General features: G+C 42.3%; 1 protein-coding gene across 1 annotated transcript; it reads left to right on the top strand.

Moving 5' to 3' along the window:
* The first annotated feature begins 9,676 nt into the window (after nucleotides 1–9,676).
* gmppb (GDP-mannose pyrophosphorylase B) lies at nucleotides 9,677–23,213 on the top strand. The gene is made up of 9 exons (XM_036984255.1): nucleotides 9,677–9,878; nucleotides 10,720–10,941; nucleotides 13,372–13,452; nucleotides 13,556–13,604; nucleotides 14,623–14,765; nucleotides 15,107–15,265; nucleotides 16,067–16,273; nucleotides 16,923–17,105; nucleotides 20,825–23,213. Exons 2-9 carry the CDS (start codon nucleotides 10,813–10,815, stop codon nucleotides 20,954–20,956), a joined length of 1,083 nt encoding a protein of 360 aa, XP_036840150.1. The 5' UTR covers nucleotides 9,677–9,878; nucleotides 10,720–10,812; the 3' UTR covers nucleotides 20,957–23,213.
* The last annotated feature ends 197 nt before the right edge of the window (nucleotides 23,214–23,410 follow it).

Here is a 23,410-nt window from a genome sequence, read left to right as displayed (position 1 = left end):
CAGCAGGGACAGGGAAGATGGTTAAAATTGATGGGAAGATGGATGGAGCCAAATACAGGACCATTCTGGAAGAAAACCTGATGGAGTCTGCAAAAGACCTGAGACTGGGACGGAGATTTGTCTTCCAACAAGACAATGATCCAAAACATAAAGCAAAATCTACAATGGAATGGTTCAAAAATAAACATATCCAGGTGTTAGAATGGCCAAGTCAAAGTCCAGACCTGAATCCAATCGAGAATCTGTGGAAAGAACTGAAAACTGCTGTTCACAAATGCTCTCCATCCAACCTCACTGAGCTCGAGCTGTTTTGCAAGGAGGAATGGGAAAAAATTTCAGTCTCTCGATGTGCAAAACTGATAGAGACATACCCCAAGCGACTTACAGCTGTAATCGCAGCAAAAGGTGGCGCTACAAAGTATTAACTTAAGGGGGCTGAATAATTTTGCGCGCCAATTTTTCAGTTTTTGATTTGTTAAAAAAATTCGAAATATCCAATAAATGACTTTCCACTTCATGATTGTGTTGTTGATTCTTCACAAAAAAATACAGTTTTATATCTTTATGTTTGAAGCCTGAAATGTGGCAAAAGGTCGCAAAGTTCAAGGGGGCCGAATACTTTTGCAAGGCACTGTAACTTCAATAGAAGAGACAGGAATGCTTATGGGGGAGGTGTTGATATATATACACTGCTCCAAAAAATAAAGGGAACACTAAAATAACACATCCTAGATCTGAATGAATGAAATATTCTTATTAAATACTTTTTTCTTTACATAGTTGAATGTTGCTGACAACAAAATCACGCAAAAATTATCAATGGAAATCAAATTTATCAACCCATGGAGGTCTGGATTTGGAGTCACACTCAAAATTAAAGTGGAAAACCACACTACAGGCTGATCCAAGTTTGATGTAATGTCCTTAAAACAAGTCAAAATTAGGCTCAGTAGTGTGTGTGGCCTCCACGTGCCTGTATGACCTCCCTACAACGCCTGGGCATGCTCCTGATGAGGTGGCGGATGGTCTCCTGAGGGATCTCCTCCCAGACCTGGACTAAAGCATCCGCCAACTCCTGGACAGTCTGTGGCGTTGGTGGATGGAGCGAGACATGATGTCCCAGATGTGCTCAATTGGATTCAGGTCTGGGGAACGGGCGGGCCAGTCCATAGCATCAATGCCTTCCTCTTGCAGGAACTGCTGACACACTCCAGCCACATGAGGTCTAGCATTGTCTTGCATTAGGAGAAACCCAGGGCCAACCGCACCAGCATATGGTCTCACAAGGGGTCTGAGGATCTCATCTCGGTACCTAATGGCAGTCAGGCTACCTCTGGCTAGCACATGGAGGGCTGTGTGGCCCCCCAAAGAAATGCCACCCCACACCATGACTGACCCACCGCCAAACCGGTCATGCTGGAGGATGTTGCAGGCAGCAGAACGTTCTCCACGGCGTCTCCAGACTGTCACGTCTGTCACATGTGCTCAGTGTGAGCCTGCTGTCATCTGTGAAGAGCACAGGGAGCCAGTGGGGGATTTGCCAATCTTGGTGTTCTCTGGCAAATGCCAAACGTCCTGCATGGTGTTGGGCTGTAAGCACAACCCCCACCTGTGGACGTCGGGCCCTCATACCACCCTCATGGAGTCTGTTTCTGACCGTTTGAGCAGACACATGTACATTTGTGGCCTGCTGGAGGTCATTTTGCAGGGCTCTGGCAGTGCTCCTCCTGCTCCTCCTTGCACAAAGTCGGAGGTAGCGGTCCTGCTGCTGGGTTGTTGCCCTCCTATGGCCTCCTCCACATCTCATGATGTACTGGCCTGTCTCCTGGTAGCGCCTCCATGCTCTGGACACTACGCTGACAGACACAGCAAACCTTCTTGCCACAGCTAGCATTGATGCGCCATCCTGGATGAGCTGCACTACCTGAGCCACTTGTGTGGGTTAAAAACTCATGCTACTACTAGAGTGAAAGCACCGCCAGCATTCAAAAGTGACCAAAACATCAGCCAGGAAGCATAGGAACTGAGAAGTGGTCTGTGGTCACCACCTGCATAACCACTCCTTTATTGGGGGTGTCTTGCTAATTGCCTATAATTTCCACCTGTTGTCTATTCCATTTGCACAGCAGCATGTGAAATGTATTGTCAATCGGTGTTGCTTCCTAAGTGGACAGTTTGATTTCACAGGAGTGTGATTGACTTGGAGTTACATTGTGTTGTTTAAGTGTTCCCTTTATTTTTTTGAGCAATGTACATATTCTGAACCATATCCCTGTAATGCTTAGAGAAGATCTTATATCAAGTGTTATTGAAGAGTTGTGGTCGCAGGTTCACTTGACACATGTAAGGCCTTTCCTTTTGCGGTGTTGCTATAGGCCACCAAGTGCTAACAGTCAGTATCTAAAATAATATGTGTGAAATGATTGATAGTGTATGTGATGTAAACAGTGATGTACTTTCTTGGGGGAGCTGAATATTGATTGGTTTTCATCAAGCTGTCCACTCAAGAGGAAGCTTCTTACCAGTGCTTGTTATGTGGTGCAGGTTAATAATCAACCTACCAGGGTGTTTACAAACACGACAGGAACAAGATCATCTACATGTATTGATCACATCTTTACTAATTCTGTAGAACATTTTTCTAAAGCTGTCTCCGTACCCATTGGATGCAGTGATCATAATATAGTGGCAGGAAAGACAAAGTTTCCGAAACTGGGCCTAAAATGATGTATAAAAGATTTTGCTGCGATTTATGTGGATGATGTTATAAATATTTATTGGTCTGATGTGAAATAATGAGGAGCATCCAGATGCTGCACTTGATGAATTCATGAAACTGTTTCTTTCAATTATTGATAAACATGTTAGGAAACTGACTGTTAGGAACTGTTAAGGCTTCATGAATTGATGAGGAATTGAAAAAACGGTATGGTTGAAAGAGATGGGGCAAAAGGAGTGGCTAATCAGTCTGGCTGCAAATCTGACTGGCTGATTTACTGCAAAATTAGAAATTATTTGACTAAACTCAACAAAAAGAAGACACTGTATTATGAAGCCAAGATCAATGATATCAAGAAAGATGAAAAAAACTTGAGTATTTTAAATGAAATTATGGACAGAAAGACAAATTCAACTCCCATCTTTCATCAAATCAGATGGCTTATTCATCACAAAACCATTTGATGTTGGGGCGGCAGGGTAGCCTAGTGGTTAGAGCATTGGACTAGTAACCGAAAGCTGGCAAGATCGAATCCCCGAGCTGACACGGTACAAATCTGTCGTTCTGCCCCTGAACAAGGCAGTTAACCCACTGTTCCTAGGCCGTCATTGTTAACTGACTTGCCTAGTTAAATAAAAGGTCAAATAAATTGCCAATTATTTTGGCAAAGTGGGCAAACTTTGAAATGCCAACAACGAACCGTGAGCGGTCGTATTTGTTCTTTTAAAAAGTATGAAAGAAAAACAAGTTCTAATTTTGTACGGTCAGTGTGGGAGAGGTGAACAAAATTATGGTTATTGATCAATAAAGACAAACCTCCTGACATTGACAACTTAGATGGAAAACTACTGAGGAGGATAGTTGACTCTATAGCCACTGTCATATCTTTAATCTGAGCCTAAGAGGAAAGTCTTTGTCCTCAGGCCTGGAGGGAAGCCAAAGTCATTCCACGACCCGATAGTGGTAAAGTGGCCTTTCATGGTTCTAACAGCCGACCAATCAGCTTGCTGCCAGCTCTTAGCAAACTGTTGGGGAAAAATGGTGTTTGACCAAATACAATGTTATTTTCTCTGTAAACAAATTAAGACATTCAGCATGCTTATAGAGAAGGGCACCCAACATGTACTGCACTGACACAAATGACTGATGATTGGTTGAAAGAAACTGATAATAAGATGACTGTGGGAGCTGTACTGTATAGATTTCAGTGCAGCCTTTGATATTATTGACCCTAACCTGTTGTTGAAAATGTTTTATTTTCACCATGACAGTTGACAATTTAAGGTAATGCCAAGTTCATTTAGTCTTCTCAAATTGTTCAACAGCAACACCATTCATTACCAGATTCAGCTGAGGCCTAATCGCCCAACCGACCTCACTAATGCTCTTGTGGCTGAATGGAAGCAAGTCCCCACAGCAATGTTCCGACATCTCGTGGAAAGCCTTCCCAGAAGAGTGGAGGCTGTTATAGCAGCAATGTTCCGACATCTCGTGGAAAGACTTCCCAGAAGAGTGGAGGCTGTTATAGCAGCAATGTTCCGACATCTCGTGGAAAGCCTTCCCAGAAGAGTGGAGGCTGTTATAGCAGCAATGTTCCGACATCTCGTGGAAAGACTTCCCAGAAGAGTGGAGGCTGTTATAGCAGCAATGTTCCGACATCTCGTGGAAAGACTTCCCAGAAGAGTGGAGGCTGTTATAGCAGCAATGTTTCAACATCACGTGGAAAGCCTTCCCAGAAGAGTGGAGGCTGTTATAGCAGCAATGTTCCAACATCTAGTAGAAAGCCTTCCCAGAAGAGTGGAGGATGTTATAGCAGCAATGTTCCAACATCTAGTGGAACGCCTTCCCAGAAGACTGGAGGCTGTTATAGCAGCAATGTTCCAACATCTAGTGGAAATTCTTCCCAGAAGAGTGGAGGCTGTTATAGCAGCAATGTTCCAACATCTAGTGGAAAGCCTTCCCAGAAGAGTGGAGGCTGTTATAGCAGCAAAGGGGGACCAACTCCATATTAATGCCCATGATTTTGGAATGAGATGGTCGACGAGCAGGTGTCCACATACTTTTCACCATGTAGTGTATTTTCCATTACCGCCACCAACTAGACTGGAGTATAATTCCATTATACCTTGTAATCCTGCACTAATTTTATATCCCACCACCTTATTCCACTATTTAACCCTATCTAGCTAGTCCTACCTCCGGCCAACGGCCTGGGAGGACAGGACATCACCACCCTGTAACTCTGAAGTCAAATCTCGTACAAGTACTTCTCTGCATCTGCCACCACAACATCTGTCTCTGAGGTAACACTCGATAACAATTGCTATGAAGGCTAACATGCTGACCAGGACGCACGAGCGTGTTCATTTTGTTCACCCACACCAGACGTGATCAGGACACGCAGGTTGAAATACCAGAACGAACTGAACCAATTATATTAATTTGGGGACAAGTCGAAAAGCATTAAACATTTATGGCATTATAGCTAGCTAGCTTGCTGTTGCTAGCTAATTTGCCCTGGGATATAAACATTGGGTTGTTATTTTACCTGAAATGCACAAGATCTTCTACTCTTGACAATCCACAGATAAAACGGTCAACTGAGTTTGTTTCTAGTAATCTCTCCTCCTACAGGCTTCTTCTTCTTTGGACTTTACATGGCGGTTGGCAACCAACTTTTTAAGGTTCATTACTACAACCGACTGGAGTGTGGACCCCCGTTCAGCGCGTCAAGCGTCACAAATAGAACCAAGTTCTATTTTAGCTCCTGGCCACGCAGACGCACACAAGCAGTGTGGGTGCAATGATTGAATAATATGTGTGTACATTTATTTTGCAACGCAACCCGCAAGCGAGCATGTAAGAGGCCAACCTTACTGAAGCATAAACTGAGTGAACAAAACATTAAGAACAACTTACTAAAATTGAGTTGCAGCCCTCCTTTTTTTCCCAAAGAACAGCTTCAATGTTGACTCCAAATGCTTCCCACTGTTGTGTCAAGTTGGTTGGATGTCCTTTCGGTGGTGGATCATTCTTGATATGTACAGGAAACTATTGAGTGTGAAAACCCCAGCAGTGTTGCAGTTCTTGATGCAAACCAGTGCGCCTGGCACCTACTACCCTGTTCAAAGGCACTTAATTATTTTGTCTTGCCCGTTCACCCTCTGAATGGCACCACATACACAATGCATGTCTCAATTGTCTCAAGGCTTAAAAATCATTCTGTAGCCTGTCTCCTCCCCTTCATGTACACTGATCAAAGTGGATTTAACTTGTGAGGGATCATAAGAGCAGGTGTTTATAATGTTTTGTAGAGTCTTTATGACACTGGTTGGCCTATCCCTCTGCACTGGCACAGATCAACTACTCACAGGGATCCATCCTCTGCTTTCTTCAGCGTCTCAGCATACGACACATTCTGTGCTATTCTGAGCCTGGCCACCTCAACCTGCCTCTCTCGCACCGGACACCTCTGATCCCCAGCAACATAGGCACCCCTACAGTTGACACGGATAACTTTTTCCACCGAAACTACACATCCCTTTGTCCCATGCCCTCCTGCACTCTTCCCACATCTTGGAATCTCCCTCCTACACACTGCTGTGACATGACCATAAACGTGGCACCTGAAACCCTGCAGCGGGTTCGGCACAAAAGCTCTAAAAGTAACTCATATATCCTAACATGACTTTGTCGGGTATCACCAGCTATCTGCTACAGCTGTCTACTACCTTAGATACGGATAACGTGATTTGGCAGACGTGATCAGCAGAGCTAGAGCTAAGCCTGTCCAGCTAGCAAACATAAAAGTAAGTATTTTGAGAAAAATTGACATAGCCAACAAATGGAAATGTGTTCAAAATAAATAAATGCACACTATGTAAAAACCAGCTCCTCCCTCGGCAGAGATCGATCATCTCGAAAACAAAACCAGATTGCTTACTACGGCTCACCACCTAGTTCAAAACACCTGGCAACTTGGAAATCACATTCAAGTGGATTACTTCCCCCTGTATGTATAGCCTCGTTATTATTTTGTGTTACTTTTTAAATTTCATTTTTTTATGTTAATATTTTTTTAACCTATTTTTCTTAACTGCATTGTTGGTTAAGGGCTTGTAAGTAAGCATTTCACGGTAAGGTATTCGGCATATGTGAAAAATAAAATTTGATTTGATTTCAGTGTTTTGCTTTATGAGGATAAAAATTGTAGATTGCATGAATTTTACAAAAGTCGACTGCAATTTTCTGCAGTGGCTCTTCACCAACTTCATCCTGAAGCCATCGCCTGGATTGTGGGAGGTTCTATTGTCAACCAATCATTAGGTTGTTTTTGTTTGACCCACGCAAACGTGACCAAAGACATGACTGAAACAGGAACAAACTTTGTATTCATGTTAGCTAGCAGTTGATATACAAACGAATGGGAAATTTGAGGCTCTCGCTCACTAATTGATTGTGCAATCCACACACATATGATTTCAGTTTGTGAGGATGTGATATGGTGGTTGGAAACATGTTTATTTCAATCAAATGTATTTATAAAGCCCTTTTTACATCAGCTGATGTCACAAAGTGCTGGACAGAAACCCAGCTTAAAACCCCAAACAGCAAGCAATGCAGGTGTAGAAGCACGATGGCTAGGAAAACTCCCTAGAAAGGCCAGAACCTAGGAAGAAACCTAGAGAGGAACCAGGGTATGAGGGGTGGCAAGTCCTCTTCTGGCTGTGCCGGGTGGAGATTATAACAGAACATGGCCAAGATGTTCAAATGTTCATAAATGACCAGCATGGTCAAATAATAATAATCACAGGCAGAACAGTTGAAACTGGAGCAGCAGCACAGCCAGGTGGACTGGGGACAGCAAGGAGTCATCATGTCAGGTAGTCCTGAGGCATGGTCCTAGGGCTCAGGTCCTCCGAGAGAGAGAAAGAAAGAGAATTAGAGAGAGTATACTTAAATTCACACAGGACACCGGATAAGACAGGAGAAGTACTCCAGATATAACAAACTGACCCTAGCCCCCCGACACATAAACTACTGCAGCATAAATACTGGAGGCTGAGACAGGAGGGGTCAGGAGACACTGTGGCCCCATCCGAGGACACCCCCGGACAGGGCCAAACAGGAAGGATATAACCCCACCCACTTTGCCAAAGCACAGCCCCCACACCACTAGAGGGATATCTTCAACCACCAACTTACCATCCTGAGACAAGGCCGAGTATAGCCCACAAAGATCTCCGCCACGGCACAACCCAAGGGGGGGCGCCAACCCAGACAGGAAGATCACATCCTGAAATGCAGGAGAAAGGCCATGATGTATTATTCCAGCCCAGGTGCAATTTAGATTTTAGCCACGAGATGGTTTAGATCAGTTTAGACTGATCCAATAAACCATTGCATTTCTGTTCAAAATGTTGTATCAAGACTGCCCAAATGTGCCTCATTTGTTTATTAATAACTTTTCATGTTCAAAATTGTGCACTCTCCACAAACAATAGCATGGTATTCTTGCACTGTAATAGTTATTGTAAAATGGACAGTGCAGTTAGATTAAAATAATTTAAGCTTTCTACCAATTTCAGATATGTCTATGCCCTGGGAAATTTTCTTGTTACTTACAACCTCATGCTAGCATGTTAGCTCAACCATCCCGTGAAAGGGACACCAATCCCAAAGAAGTTGGTAAATATTGGTTTAGGAGATCTTACTACTAGAATACTATTCTATTATCTCATAGATAATAGCCATAAAACCAAGCAGTCAAACAGGGAACTGGTTCCAATCATTTGTCCACCATTCCTTTTTCCCATAGGGGATTTCAGAAAAATCCCCTTTGTGAAAAATGAATGGTGGAAAAACAATGGAAAATTTTCCCTGTTTGACTGCTAAGTTTTATGGGTATTATGACACTTCCACTGTGGGGCTCTATACTGACAAGTTACACGTCTCTCCACTCTACGAATGAGAGTCGTTGTCCATAAAGCAGCACGGTGGGCTGTCTTGCTCCCACCAATCCTTTCTTTGGATTGGTGGATAGTAGGCTGTCATTGTAAATAATAATTTGTTCTTAACTGACTTGCCTTGTTTAATAAAAAATTAAATACATCCCATTATTGTAATCATTTTTTGAATATTCGATGAGGGTTGTTGACGTCAGCCGCCTGTATTCAATGGAGAGAGATGCTACACTACACGCCTCATGACATGAATATGCATATGCATCAAGACAACTCCGATATAAATAGTTTTTTCTCTCAAAGTTGCCAGGATGTTAAGTGTCCTACTTATATTATCAATACACTCGTAACAACTTAAGCATGACGCTTCTATTCGATCAAATAAACCTCACGTAGCAAGTAAGCCATTCATTTTTGTTGTTGACCAAATTCGACACTCTCATTGACCTCCACACAAAAAAATCCTTGCTAGGTGAGCGAAACAATGCCACGTCCTGGAGGGATAGTTGGGCCTCTCTTCCTCTCTGTTAACACTCACAACGCGCCCATTATGACAGTTGAGCACCTGTCGTGTGTTGTGCCATTTTGGGGTGCCCAATCACTGTCGTTTACTCACATATTGGGGCAACTTCATGTTATCCAGATTTTCGATGTTAGTTATCATGTCCATTCACTTATATATATAAATATTGTAAGACATAAATATATATAAATAAATAAAGTGGCATTTTGACAGCACTTCCTAGCCACGTTGTTTTTCTGTGATTGGTCAAGAAACTAAAGGGGCGCGGCCAAATAAGGATTTGAGACGTTCTATTATCGGCTATGGTTACTAATAAAACGCTAAATAAAACCCGCATTTTAGAGATCCTGATAATACTATGCACTCGTATAGTCTTAAATAAATTCATATTATATCCACAATTATGTTGTTGTTTTTTAGCCCCAATGGCAAATGTGAAGGTGCATATTTTAATTCCAACGTCCCTTTTACGTCACGAGTTGTAGTCGAAAGGCATTGTGGTCTAGATCCGCCCGGAAAGATTGTTTTAAAGTGTTTCTTGTCATTCAAGGATTTAAAACCCCGTTTTTACACGTTGTTTAGTGGTTACGTGTCATATTGATACATAGTCAGTTCTAGCTATTTATTGACGTTTTGAAGAAACAAGTTGGCAAAGGATTTATTAACTTTTTGAGTGAGTTTTGTTTTTTTGTACTTTGTTGTTGATTTAGCTACCATCCAGTTAGCCAACCTAACGATTCTTGGCTAGGGAGCTAACGTGACTTACTGTACGTTTAGCTAGGTAGATGTATGAAGTTTGACTAGCTAAAGATTTACAGTTTATTTATAGTTTTTCTTTATTTTCAAAGAGATCGTTTGAAGTGCCTCAACTCTCCAGCAAATATGATACTTGATGGTTATTGAATTTGCTGGTTTCATATTTCATTCATTTAGCTATCTTCGATAGCTAGCTAACCAAGACAGGACGCTAACTTAACTATCTAACTTGGGTAGTTAACTAAATAAGCTTCCTGTGAGTTGAAACCACTGTGATTTGTTTACTCGTATCAGCTGAACATATTTTGTTGTTATCACGGTGTATTTGTCCAGACAGACAGTTAGTTAGCTAATCGGCTAACATGCTACTAGGACTGAGGAAGGCAAAAGGTGCACGTAGTTAACTGGCTGGGATGTATTCAGGAACAATACATGGTTTCTAGTATGTTGTAAGGTTATTTACATTGTACCATCAAGGACAATCGCTTACTAGGGGGGTGAATGAGGGTGACCGCCCATGACCCTGTCAACACTTGCTCAACTAGACTGTTATAAATGTAACAACTGTTAAGGGGTAAACCAACCATTACACATTTTCAGCCATGGTTTAGTCATTACATTTCAATCTAAACAGCAATTGTTTCTGAACACACTTCCTTACAGCTACACCTCTGAATCCAATGTTGCATGTGTATGACTGTTCTAGTACAGTCATGGAGGATTCACTCATGTCACACGCTTTTGATTATTGTATCTAGGCACCACTATAACCTCAATCTCCCAGGACTTGATGCCCGCTGCCATCCTGATATTTTTAACCCATTGATGAACCCATCTCGTACTGGGCCAAGATGAAAGCTCTGATCCTAGTCGGTGGCTATGGGACTCGACTCAGACCTTTAACCCTCAGTGTCCCTAAACCACTGGTGGAGTTTGCCAACAAACCCATCCTTCTGCATCAAGTTGAAGCCCTGGTCAAGGTTAGTGACTCCTACAACCTGTCATTGGGAATATAAAATGTATCATTGATGTGTAATCTATTTACTGTAACATTCACATGCGTAGTGTAGATGGATCGGCTGTACCGAGTACAGTATGCACAATGACAGAATGTCAATGTATTATCCAAATGTTGAAAAAAAAAATTGAAGAAAAAATAGTGTCTAATTGTTTACACAATTGAACATTGGATAACATCTCATTGACAACAAGCTGGAGTGCTATTTTGTTAGTAGTTTAAACAAGACCTGGTAGAATTGCTTCTCAAGGCTGACTAGTGAGTCTATTGCTCTGACTGCTGTTTGACCTCAAGGCTGACTAGTGAGTCTATTGCTCTGACTGCTGTTGGACCTCAAGGCTGACTAGTGAGTCTATTGCTCTGACTGCTGTTGGACCTCAAGGCTGACTAGTGAGTCTATTGCTCTGACTGCTGTTTGACCTCAAGGCTGAATAGTGAGTCGTACAACTTGCCATCATGTACATTCATAGAGCATGGATTCATGCTCTATCTGGTAGATTATAAATCTGTAACATTCACATGTATAGTGACCGTACCTACCTACTCCAGTACAGTGTAAATGGATGTATCTGGGTTTCTGTACGGCACTTTGAGATATCAGCTGATGTAAGAAGGGCTATATAAATACATTTGATTTGATATCTACAGTTGAAGTCAGAAGTTTACATGCACTTAGGTTGGAGTCATTAAAACTTGTTTTTCAACCACTCCATACATTTCTTGTTAACAAACTATAGTTTTGCCAAGTCGGTTAGGACATCTACTTTGACACAAGTCATTTTTCCAACAATTGTTTCCAGACAGATTATTTTACTTGTAATTCACTGTATCACAATTCCAGTGGGTCAGACGTTTACATGCACTAAGTTGACTGTGCCTTTAAACAGCTTGGGAAATTCCAGTCATGGCTTTATAATCTTCTGATAGGCTGATTGACATCATGTGAGTCAGTTGGAGGTGTACCTGTTGATGTATTTCAAGGCCTACCTTCAAACTCAGTGCCTCTTTGCTTGACATCATGGGAAAATCAAAAGGAAATCAGCCCAAAAAAATTGTGACCTCCACAAGCCTGGTTCATCCTTGGAAGCAATTTCCAAATGCCTGAAGTTACCACGTTCATCTGTACATCTGTACAAACAATAGTACGCAAGTATAAACACCATGGGACCCCGCAGCCGCCATACCACTCAGGAAGTAGACGCATTCTGTCTCCTAGAGATGAACGTACTTTGGTGCGAAAAGTGCAAATCAATCACAGAACAACCGCAAAGGACCTTGTGAAGATGCTAGAGGAAACAGGTGCAAAAGTATCTATATCCACAGTCAAACGGGTCAGCAAGGAAGAAGCCACTGCTCCGAAACCACCATAAAAAAATACAGACTACGGTTTACAACTGCACATGGGGACAAAGATTGTACTTTTTGGAGAAATGTCCTCTGGTCTGATGAAACAAAAATAGAACTGTCTGGCCATAATGACCATCGTTGTGTTTGGAGGAAAAAGGGAGAGGCTTGCAAGCCGAAGAACACCATCCCAACCGTGAAGCACGGGGGTGGCAGCATCATGTTGTGGGGGTGCTTTGCTGCAGGAGGGACTGTTACACTTCACAAAATAGATGGCTTCATGAGGAAGGAAAACTTTGTGTATATATTGAAGCAACATCTCAAGACATCAGTCAGGAAGTTAAAGATTGGTTGCAAATGGGTCTTCCAAATGGACAATGACCCCAAGCATACTTCCAAAGTTGTGACAAAATGGCTTAAGGACAACAAAGGTTGGAGTTGGCATCACAAAGCCCTGACCTCAATCCTAAAGAAAATTTGGAGGCAGAACTGAAAAAGCTTGTGCGAGCAAGGAGACCTACAAATCTGACTCAGTTACACCGGCTCTGTCAGGAGGAATGGGCCAAAATTCCCCCAACTTATTGTGGGAAGCTTGTGGAAGGCTACCCAAAACGTTTGACCCAAGTTAAACAATTTAAAGTCAATGCTACCAAATACTAATTGAGTGTATGTAAACTTCTGATCCACTGGGATTGTGATGAAAGTAAAATATGAAATAAATCATTCTCTCTACTATTATTCTGACATTTTACATTCTTAAAATAAAGTGGTGATCCTAACTGAACGAAGACAGGCCATTTTTACTAGGATTAAATGTCAGGAATTGTGCAAAACTGAGTTTAAATGTATTTGGCTAAGGTGTATGTAAACTTCCGACTTCAACTGTCCAGTACAGTGTAAATGGCCGTACCTACCTACCTGTGTACACTGTGTACAGTGTACACAGGGTAGGCCTTCTTATTCCTTACTGTACACTCAACATAATGAAACGTTTTGTATCCAGGAAAGGAAAGTGTACGTTGTTTATTCTGTGTCTGACTGTCGACAGGCTGGAGTTAACCATGTGATCCTGGCTGTCAGTTACATGTCCGATCTGTTGGAGCGAGAGATGAGGGTTCAGGAAGAGAGGGTAAGGCTTTTTTCCCCTGTTGTCAATGTATGTTTTGTATTTGAGCTTTTTGTCTAAACAAATTACTAAGCACTTGACACACGTACCGTTTTCTGTTTTACAGCTCGGTATTAGAATCTCCCTGTCACATGAGAAGGAACCCCTTGGAACAGGTACAACCTGCGGATCAACTCGGGCGTATGCAGTCATTAGTCTGCTCCTACAAGTTAGGGAGAAATCTCACCAGACCGTTTGTCTGTGTGCATAGTACAGGGCCGTTCGCTTGCTGTCAGAGCGGTATCTTATTTTAATCATTTGTTTTGGGGTGGGGGGATAGATCAGCTTTAATATTGCAGATAGATTGTAGCTTCCATCAATATAATTGTCTGCATCACTTCCAGTCCCCCATACATTTTTTTCACATAAATATATATATATATATATATATATATATATATATATATATATATATATATATATATACACACACACACACACACCTTTTTTAAAAACAATATTTTCCTTTATTCCTTTATAACCCTACCACCCCCCCTAATTGGAGTTAACTAGTGAACAAACACTCTTAGGCTTCTACTTCCTGCTTATAGATTTTATGGGCCCAGTCTATTTCACAATAGTTTTTTATTTTATTTTATTTTTTTACTCCTGTCCTTCCTCTAACCTCAACCGCTATTTCTTTCACAAAAGTAATGATCCAATATATGTTTTATGGACAGACTGTTTTACATGAGTTATCTTGTTGTTATTGTTCCCAACATTCAGCTCCGTTCAACTCCTCCCGTCTATCTCATAACACCATCCATATTGGATTTCTGTTTGCCATATATTTTTCAACTGTGCTGTTATCTTTCACAAGTTCTGAACCTTTCTATTCTCATAATTTCTACAGATTCTAAATACAAAATAAAAAACTTTTTGCCAAAATAATTATTATATTATTGCTCAATTGACTTGATTTTTCTTATAAAAAAAAGGTTAAATAAATAAATATGTCAATTTTCAACCCAGCAGCAATAGATCCTTTCATTGGCATAAAAATCAAGTTGATTGAATAGAATTGAGCTGTACACCTCCAGTTTTGGTCCTTTATCCTTACGGCTATTTAACATTTAACAAAGTTAATAGAATTGTTAACTCGGAGTGTGTGTTTATCTTGTCCCCCCCCCCCAGCCGGTCCTCTTGCTCTGGCCAGAGATCTGCTAACGGACAACGACGAGCCATTCTTCGTCCTCAACAGTGACGTAATCTGTGACTTCCCCTTCGAGGACATGTTAAAGTTCCACAAGCACCACGGCAGAGAGGGGACCATTGTGGTAAGTGGAAACTGTTACTGTTGGCCCTGTAGCTCCTACACCCTAGATACTCCTGTAGATCTGAGAGGATTGGCTGGGTTTAAGCCACATGGTGAAAAATACCACCCAGCCTATCGGATGGCAAGGTGGAAATACTACCACATTGCTTATAAACCTATCAGGAGTGTTTAGAGGCAAGGGACCTCTGCTGTTAGAGCAGTCCAATCAACACTGTCAAACTGTTTCAGGGGATCAGCTTGAGCAAGACGAGACCTCTAATGAGTTATTGGTGATGCAAGGGGATTGGTAGACTGCAATGTAGTCCGTCTCAAACGAGCGCTGGTGACTGTGTCTGTTCCTAGGTGACGAAGGTAGAGGAGCCGTCGAAGTATGGCGTGGTGATGTACGAGGTAGAGAGCGGGCGCATCCACCGATTTGTGGAGAAACCCCAGGTGTTCGTCTCCAACAAGATCAACGCTGGGATGTACATCTTTAGCCCAACCATGCTCAAGAGGATCAAGGTTCGTGCGGATGTGAAACCTCTTCATTTTATCACATAATAGGATGTTTCGACACAGCTAGTAAAGATAACTGTTTTTTTTCTTCGTGGATTTAGAATCTCTATTTAGAATCTCTATTTAGAATCTATTTAGAATCTCTATTTAGAATCTCTATTTAGAATCTCTATTTAGAATCTATATTTAGAATCTCTATTTAGAATCTCTATTTAGAATCTATTTAGAATCTATTTAGTAACCTTCAGCCGATATTCTGAAAAGGTGTCCACTCACTGTACTGTAAGTCACGTTGGATAAAATGGTGTGCTAAAGTGGATTGTGGTACGTACACTGTGTGTACAAGACATTAGGAACGCCTCGATTCGTCGGGGCATGGACTCTGCAAGGTGTCGAAAGCGTTTCCACAGGGATGCTGCCCCATGTTGACTCTAATGCTTCCCACAGTTGTGTCCAGTTGGCTGGATGTCCTTTGGGTGGTGGATCATTCTTGATACACACGGGAGACTGTTTAGCGTTAAAATCCCAGCAGCGTTGCAGTTCTTGAAACACTCAAACCGGTGCGCCTGTCACCTACTACCGTAACCCATTCAAAGGCACTTTAAATCTTCTGTTTTGCCCATTCACCCTCGGAATGGTACCACATACACAATCCATGTCTCAAGGCTTAAAAATCCTTCTTTGACATCAACACGGGACATCAGTAGGGGACCATAACTTTAATCTGGCCAGTCTATGTCATGGAAAGAGCAGGTGTTCATGTTTGTTTTTGTTTTTTTACACTCCGTGTATATTGTGTTCTTCCAGCTCAGGCCCACCTCTATTGAGAAAGAGATCTTCCCGTTCATGGCCGAGGAGAACCATCTCTACGCAATGGAGCTACAAGGGTTCTGGATGGACATTGGTCAGCCTAAGGACTTCCTGACGGGGATGTGTATGTACCTGCAGTCTGTACGACAACACACACCTGACAGACTGAAGACTGGGCCTGGGTTCCTGGGTAACGTGCTGGTGGTGAGTCAACCAGTCTGACACCGGATCATATAACTCAGTTCAACAAGGCAGGCAGATTTGAAAAAAACATTAGCAGTAGCCCTCTGATTGGCTTGGTGGTGGCTCCTCCATTTAGCTGCCCTCTGATTGGCTTGGTGGTGGCTCCTCCATTTAGCTGCCCTCTGATTGGCTTGGTGGTGGCTCCTCCATTTAGCTGCCCTCTGGTTGGCTTGGTGGCGGCACCTTCATTTAGCTGCCCTCTGGTTGGTGGTGGCTCCTCCATTTAGCTGCCCTCTGATTGGCTTGGCGGCGGCTCCTCCATTTAGCTGACACCTTTCAGGTCATGAGGTCCTAGCGTTTGTGTCTGGACTAAGCCACAAAATATAGACATTAACCGGGTGTAGGATTTTAGCCCATTCCATCAATTACTGTATAAATAAGTTACACATGTGGTATGTTCCTGCAGTTACAGACACATCCCACCAGAGGGAGCCTCGTCAGAAGATCAGATATAACCAGGCTCTTTGTCATCGGTGTGCTGATCTAGGATCAGTTTAGCCTTTAGATCCATAATGAATACGATTATGTGAACAAAATGGACCTGATCCAAGATCAGCTTTAGATGTACATGCCATATTCTAACCTGGCGTTGCTCTGTGTTCTGGTCCAGGATCCTACAGCCCAGATAGGGGAGAACTGCACCATCGGGCCCAACGTGACCATCGGGGCGGGGGTGGTGCTGGAGGACGGGGTCAGGATTAAAAGGTGTACGGTACTGAAGGGGTCAAGGGTCAGATCACACTCTTGGCTCGAGTCCTGCATCGTAGGGTGGAGCTCCTCCGTAGGACAGTGGGTGAGTAGAGAGGAGACACACACACACACACACACACAGTGGGTGATTAGACCCTGTTGAATATAATTATATATGTGTAATAATACCACAGAGATATTATTTGTAGAGTAGAGGACTGTTTACTACTTCATTAACTAGACTCAATCTTCACACACACTCACGTGGTTTCCCCAAGCAACACACTCGCACGCTCACTCACACGCTCACTCACACGCTCACTCACACAACTGCTGATGTAAAAGGCCTTGATGAGTAAATTTGTGTTGATTTAGACTATATATATATATATATATATATATATATATATATATATATATATATATACATACATACAGTGCCTTGCGAAAGTATTCGGCCCCCTTGAACTTTGCGACCTTTTGCCACATTTCAGGCTTCAAACATAAAGATATAAAACTGTATTTTTTTGTGAAGAATCAACAACAAGTGGGAGACAATCATGAAGTGGAACGACATTTATTGGATATTTCAAACTTTTTTAACAAATCAAAAACTGAATAATTGGGCGTGAGAAATTATTCAGCCCCTTTACTTTCAGTGCAGCAAACTCTCTCCAGAAGTTCAGTGAGGATCTCTGAATGATCCAATGTTGACCTAAATGACTAATGATGATAAATACAATCCACCTGTGTGTAATCAAGTCTCCGTATAAATGCACCTGCACTGTGATAGTCTCAGAGGTCCGTTAAAAGCGCAGAGAGCATCATGAAGAACAAGGAACACACCAAGCAGGTCCGAGATACTGTTGTGAAGAAGTTTAAAGCCGGATTTGGATACAAAAAGATTTCCCAAGCTTTCAACATCCCAAGGAGCACTGTGCAAGCGATAATATTGAAATGGAAGGAGTATCAGACCACTGCAAATCTACCAAGACCTGGCCGTCCCTCTAAACTTTCAGCTCATACAAGGAGAAGACTGGTCAGAGATGCAGCCAAGAGGCCCATGATCACTCTGGATGAACTGCAGAGATCTACAGCTGAGGTGGGAGACTCTGTCCATAGGACAACAATCAGTCGTATATTGCACAAATCTGGCCTTTATGGAAGAGTGGCAAGAAGAAAGACATTTCTTAAAGATATCCATAAAAATTGTCGTTTAAAGTTTGCCACAAGCCACCTGGGAGACACACCAAACATGTGGAAGAAGGTGCTCTGGTCAGATGAAACCAAAATTGAACTTTTTGGCAACAATGCAAAACGTTATGTTTGGCGTAAAAGCAACACAGCTGAACACACCATCCCCACTGTCAAACATGGTGGTGGCAGCATCATGGTTTGGGCCTGCTTTTCTTCAGCAGGGACAGGGAAGATGGTTAAAATTGATGGGAAGATGGATGGAGCCAAATACAGGACCATTCTGGAAGAAAACCTGATGGAGTCTGCAAAAGACCTGAGACTGGGACGGAGATTTGTCTTCCAACAAGACAATGATCCAAAACATAAAGCAAAATCTACAATGGAATGGTTCAAAAATAAACATATCCAGGTGTTAGAATGGCCAAGTCAAAGTCCAGACCTGAATCCAATCGAGAATCTGTGGAAAGAACTGAAAACTGCTGTTCACAAATGCTCTCCATCCAACCTCACTGAGCTCGAGCTGTTTTGCAAGGAGGAATGGGAAACAAATTCAGTCTCTCGATGTGCAGAACTGATAGAGACATACCCCAAGCGACTTACAGCTGTAATCGCAGCAAAAGGTGGCGCTACAAAGTATTAACTTAAGGGGGCTGAATAATTTTGCACGTCCAATTTTTCAGTTTTTGATTTGTTAAAAAAGTTTGAAATATCCAATAAATGTCGTTCCACTTCATGATTGTGTCCCACTTGTTGTTGATTCTTCACAAAAAAATACAGTTTTATATCTTTGTTTGAAGCCTGAAATGTGGCAAAAGGTCGCAAAGTTCAAGGGGGCCGAATACTTTCGCACGGCACTGTACATACTACCGTTCTTAGAAATGTCCTTGTTTTTTAAAGAAAAGCTAATATTTCTGTCCATTTCAAAATAACATCAAATTGATCAGAAATAAAGTGTAAACATTGTTACTGTTGTGAAGGACTATTGTAGCTGGAAACGTTAACACCGCTGAAAACTGTTGTTCTGATTATTAAAGAAGCAATAAAACTGGCCTTCTTTAAACCAGTTGAGTATCTGGAGCATCGGAATAGATTTAGATGACTGTCCTCTGTCTGTTCTTTTGCCCATCTTAATCTATTAATCTATTCAGATGACGACTTGTCTGTTTCTCAAACTAAATACTTTAATGGACTTGTCCTCTTTCTCAGTTGTGCACCGGGGCCTCCCACTCCTCTTTCTATTCTGGTTAGAGCCAGTTTGCGCTGTTCTGTGAAGGGAGCAGTACACAGCGTTGTACCAGATCTTCAGTTTCTTGGCAATTTCTCGCATGGAATAGCCTTAGTTTCTCAGAACAAGAATAGACTGACAAGTTTCAGGCCATTTTGACCCAGTAATCGAACCCACAAATGCTGATGCTCCAGATACTCAACTAGTCTGAAGAAGGCCAGTTTTATTGCTTTTTTAATCAGAACAACAGTTTTCAGCTGTGCTAACATAATTGCAAAAGGGTTTTCTAATGATCAATTAGTCTTTTAAAATGATAAACTTGGATTAACTAACACAACGTGCCATTGGAACACAGGAGTGATGGTTGCTGATAATGGGCCTCTGTACGCCTATGTAGATATTCCATAAAAAAACCTGCCGTTTCCAGTTACAATAGTCATTTACAACATTAACAATGTCTACACTGTATTTCTGATAAATTTGATGTTATTTTAATGGACAAAAAAAAGATGAGCTTTTCTTGCAAAAACAAGGACATTTTCTGTTGAACATTCGTGTATATTAATAGAATAGCTGTGATATGGAACGTCTTATTTTGATGGGGGGGGGGGGATGGGGGACGGGACGCTGAACTGCTTCATTAACATGACTCTACTGATGGTGACACACAACCCTGCCTGAGTAATATGGAGGTGTGACATCACAAATACTTGGTGTGTGCTTGATTCCGTTGGTCTGGTACACAGGATATGACACAACGGAATTGTCCCAAAAAGACTACAGATTTCCAAGTCATACTTTCCAATATACTTCACGTAAACACAGTATGGCTGCGTTTTTACACAGGCGGCCCAATTCTGATCCTTCAGCCAATTGTTTGCATAAGAGCTGAATCTGGGCGGCCTGTATAAACGCAGCCTGTGTGACTCAGGGTCTGTTTCGATCTAGGAGAAAATATCCAGTGACACTAACAAAATATTTGTTTGGGTTTCTCTCCCTGTCGTGATCATATCTGTCCCTGACTGTGTGCTCTTTTCCCTCTGAAAGTATTTCACATAATGTCCGGTGTGTGTGTGTGACCGAGGTCTGTCAGCAATGATTAGTCCCAAACGCCAAGCCAAAAATCATCAAACGCACATCAGCTCAAACATTTGAAATAACGTTTTTGAAAAAAAATGTCTTTCACATGTATACAGTATGTGTCCTAGGGCTTTATCAAGCTTTCTCTTTAACTCTCTCACCCTCCCCCTCTCTGTCTCTCCCCCTCTCTGTCTCTCCCCCTCTCTCTCTCTCTCTCTCTCTCTCTGTCTCTCTCTCTCTGTCTCTCCCCCCCCCCTCTCTCTCTCCCCCCCCCTCTCTCTCCCCCCCTCTCTGTCTCTGTGTCTCTGTCTCTCTCTCAGGTGCGTATGGAGAATGTGACCGTCCTCGGGGAGGATGTTATTGTGAACGACGAGCTCTACCTCAACGGTGCCAACGTGCTTCCTCACAAGTCCATCACCGACTCCGTGCCTGAACCGCGCATCATCATGTAGTTCTAGAACAACAGACAGGCCACCAGCGCTTTCTTAGAACCGGGCCTCAAGCGCTTGAAGTGCCACAGAGATGGGTTTCCAGTAATACTGGGTGCCGTTCCGATTCTGCTGACATTCTACTCCTTGTCCTCCGTCATATGCTATATGTTTAGCACGGAGGAGTGGAACGAAGGCAGAAACAGACTAGTACCCAGGCTAGGGTACCCAGGCTAGGATCTGGGTGCTTACATTTTAAACCAAGGACAACTAGCTAGCTACGGCCTGGTCTAGAACCCTAGACTCTTAAGTAGATCTGAAACAGTTGGTTAGTTGAGGTCCACGCAGTATGATAGTAGCATCACCTCGCCTTCTGGTGGGTTAGGGGGTGTTTTTAAAACACTTCTCTTTTTCAAAATACATGTTTGTGTTTCAATGAGGCAAACCTGTATAAATAAAGGATCCATTTTTGCCATATTGCTGACCCCTATCCAATCCTCTTATATGTACACTAGGGGTTGATTCTGGCTGGTTAGGGGTTGATTCTGGTCTGTCTGGTTAGGGGTTGATTCTGGTCTGGCTGGTTAGGGGTTGATTCTGGTCTGTCTGATTAGGGGTTGATTCTGGTCGGGTCTGGCTGGTTAGGGGTTGATTCTGGTCTGTCTGGTTAGGGGTTGATTCTGGTCTGTCTGATTAGGGGTTGATTCTGGTCTGTCTGGTTAGGGGTTGATTCTGGTCTGTCTGGTTAGGGGTTGATTCTGGTCTGTCTGGTTAGGGGTTGATTCTGGTCTGGCTGGTTAGGGGTTGATTCTGGTCTGTCTGGTTAGGGGTTGATTCTGGTCTGTCTGGTTAGGGGTTGATTCTGGTCTGTCTGATTAGGGGTTGATTCTGGTCTGTCTGATTAGGGGTTGATTCTGGTCTGTCTGATTAGGGGTTGACTCTGGTCTGGCTGGTTAGGGGTTGATTCTGGTCTGGTCTGGCTGGTTAGGGGTTGATTCTGGTCTGGTCTGGCTGGTTAGGGGTTGATTCTGGTCTGGTCTGGCTGGTTAGGGGTTGATTCTGGTCTGGTCTGGCTGGTTAGGGGTTGATTCTGGTCTGGTCTGGCTGGTTAGGGGTTGATTCTGGTCTGGTCTGGCTGGTTAGGGGTTGATTCTGGTCTGGTCTGGCTGGTTAGGGGTTGATTCTGGTCTGGGTTGATTCTGGGTTGGCTACCTGTCAGTATGGTGGTAGAACTGGATAGACAGTCAGGGTCTGAAATGGCACCCTATTCCCTATTTAGTACACTACATTTGACTGGTGGCTCTGGTTGACAGTAGTGCACTAAATAAGGATTATGGTGCCATTTGGGATGTTTATGCTCTGCTGCCAACCTCTTCTTCTGCTGGCAGTCTACTGGCTCTACTGTTGATTTGATTAGGACCCTCATTGGTCAATAGAATATAATTTTAAATACATGTTTTGATCTTAAGGATTCTGGTTAAGCTGATCATTTTAGATGCAACAGTGTCTGTAAAACTATCCCCTTTTGTGAGCCGTTCCATTTGATCTCATAATCGCAGGATACTCTTAAAAGTCCTTCTTCGCATCCTGTCTCCTGCTTTGTTTCTGAGAGGAAAGGATGTGAGGAATCAAGGAAGCACTTTTGAGATTTATTCAAACCCTAAACATATTATTGCCTGTCTTTTTTTTAAGAGGAATTGTTTTGTCAGTGACTGATCCGATTGTGTTTTCCCCCAAGACCACTAGAGTACTGAGATATAGAGTTAAACGTCCAGGTTGTAAAATATACATATTTCGCTTCTAAAGGTGAGCGGTAGGTTTGAATATTCCCGTTAACTTTCCTCAAATTTGCCTGTTTTCCAGAAATCCTTGTTTGGAATATTCCTGGAATTACAAGGGAATAACTAGGAAATCCAGCCAGGATTTTGATGAAAATCCAGGGAATTTTTACAGAAGTTAGTGGAATTTTGCGACTAGGTTGACGTAAAGATTGTTCTTCAATGTATCCCTTTTCCAATCGATTTGTGATGTGTCAATCACCATGGAAGCGATCAGTGGACCTGTCAATCAAACAGTAACTACTGATGATGTCACAATCAAGTGAACTCCTTTTAATTAAGTAGTTTTATCATAATATAATTAATTAATTGAACTTGTTTTGTTTTTTTTCCCCCCTAATTTTTCTATCACAATTGTCTAATGTATGTAATATGGTTTGAGATTTATTGATGAACAATATCAATAAAAGTGAGAAATGTCTCTCAAACACATCTCTACCTTACCTACGTTATGGCTGTCGTATTTCTGGATAGTATTCTGTATGAATGGGTCATTTAATGGGACTTGCGACAGCAATCAATAACTGAAATTGATTCTACAATTCTTCGACTAGCATGAGAATACTTTTGTCCAGCTGAAACAAGTCCGGAACATTTTGTTCCATGGAAAATTACTATAATGATATCACTTATTTGGGGC

Source organism: Oncorhynchus mykiss, chromosome 7, assembly GCF_013265735.2.
Source record: "Oncorhynchus mykiss isolate Arlee chromosome 7, USDA_OmykA_1.1, whole genome shotgun sequence".
Classification (NCBI taxonomy): domain Eukaryota; kingdom Metazoa; phylum Chordata; class Actinopteri; order Salmoniformes; family Salmonidae; genus Oncorhynchus; species Oncorhynchus mykiss.
This window is presented reverse-complemented; position numbering and strand designations above follow the sequence as displayed.

What these genes read in the sequence shown, in the direction of transcription:
- gmppb (XM_036984255.1), top strand. Translation starts at nt 10,813, where the DNA reads ATGAAAGCTCTGATCCTAGTCGGTGGCTATGGGACTCGACTCAGACCT. An exon ending in CCATGCTCAAGAGGATCAAG is followed by an intron (nt 15,266 to 16,066) that starts GTTCGTGCGGAT and finishes GTGTTCTTCCAG; the next exon opens with CTCAGGCCCACCTCTATTGA. An exon ending in GCTCCTCCGTAGGACAGTGG is followed by an intron (nt 17,106 to 20,824) that starts GTGAGTAGAGAG and finishes TCTCTCTCTCAG; the next exon opens with GTGCGTATGGAGAATGTGAC.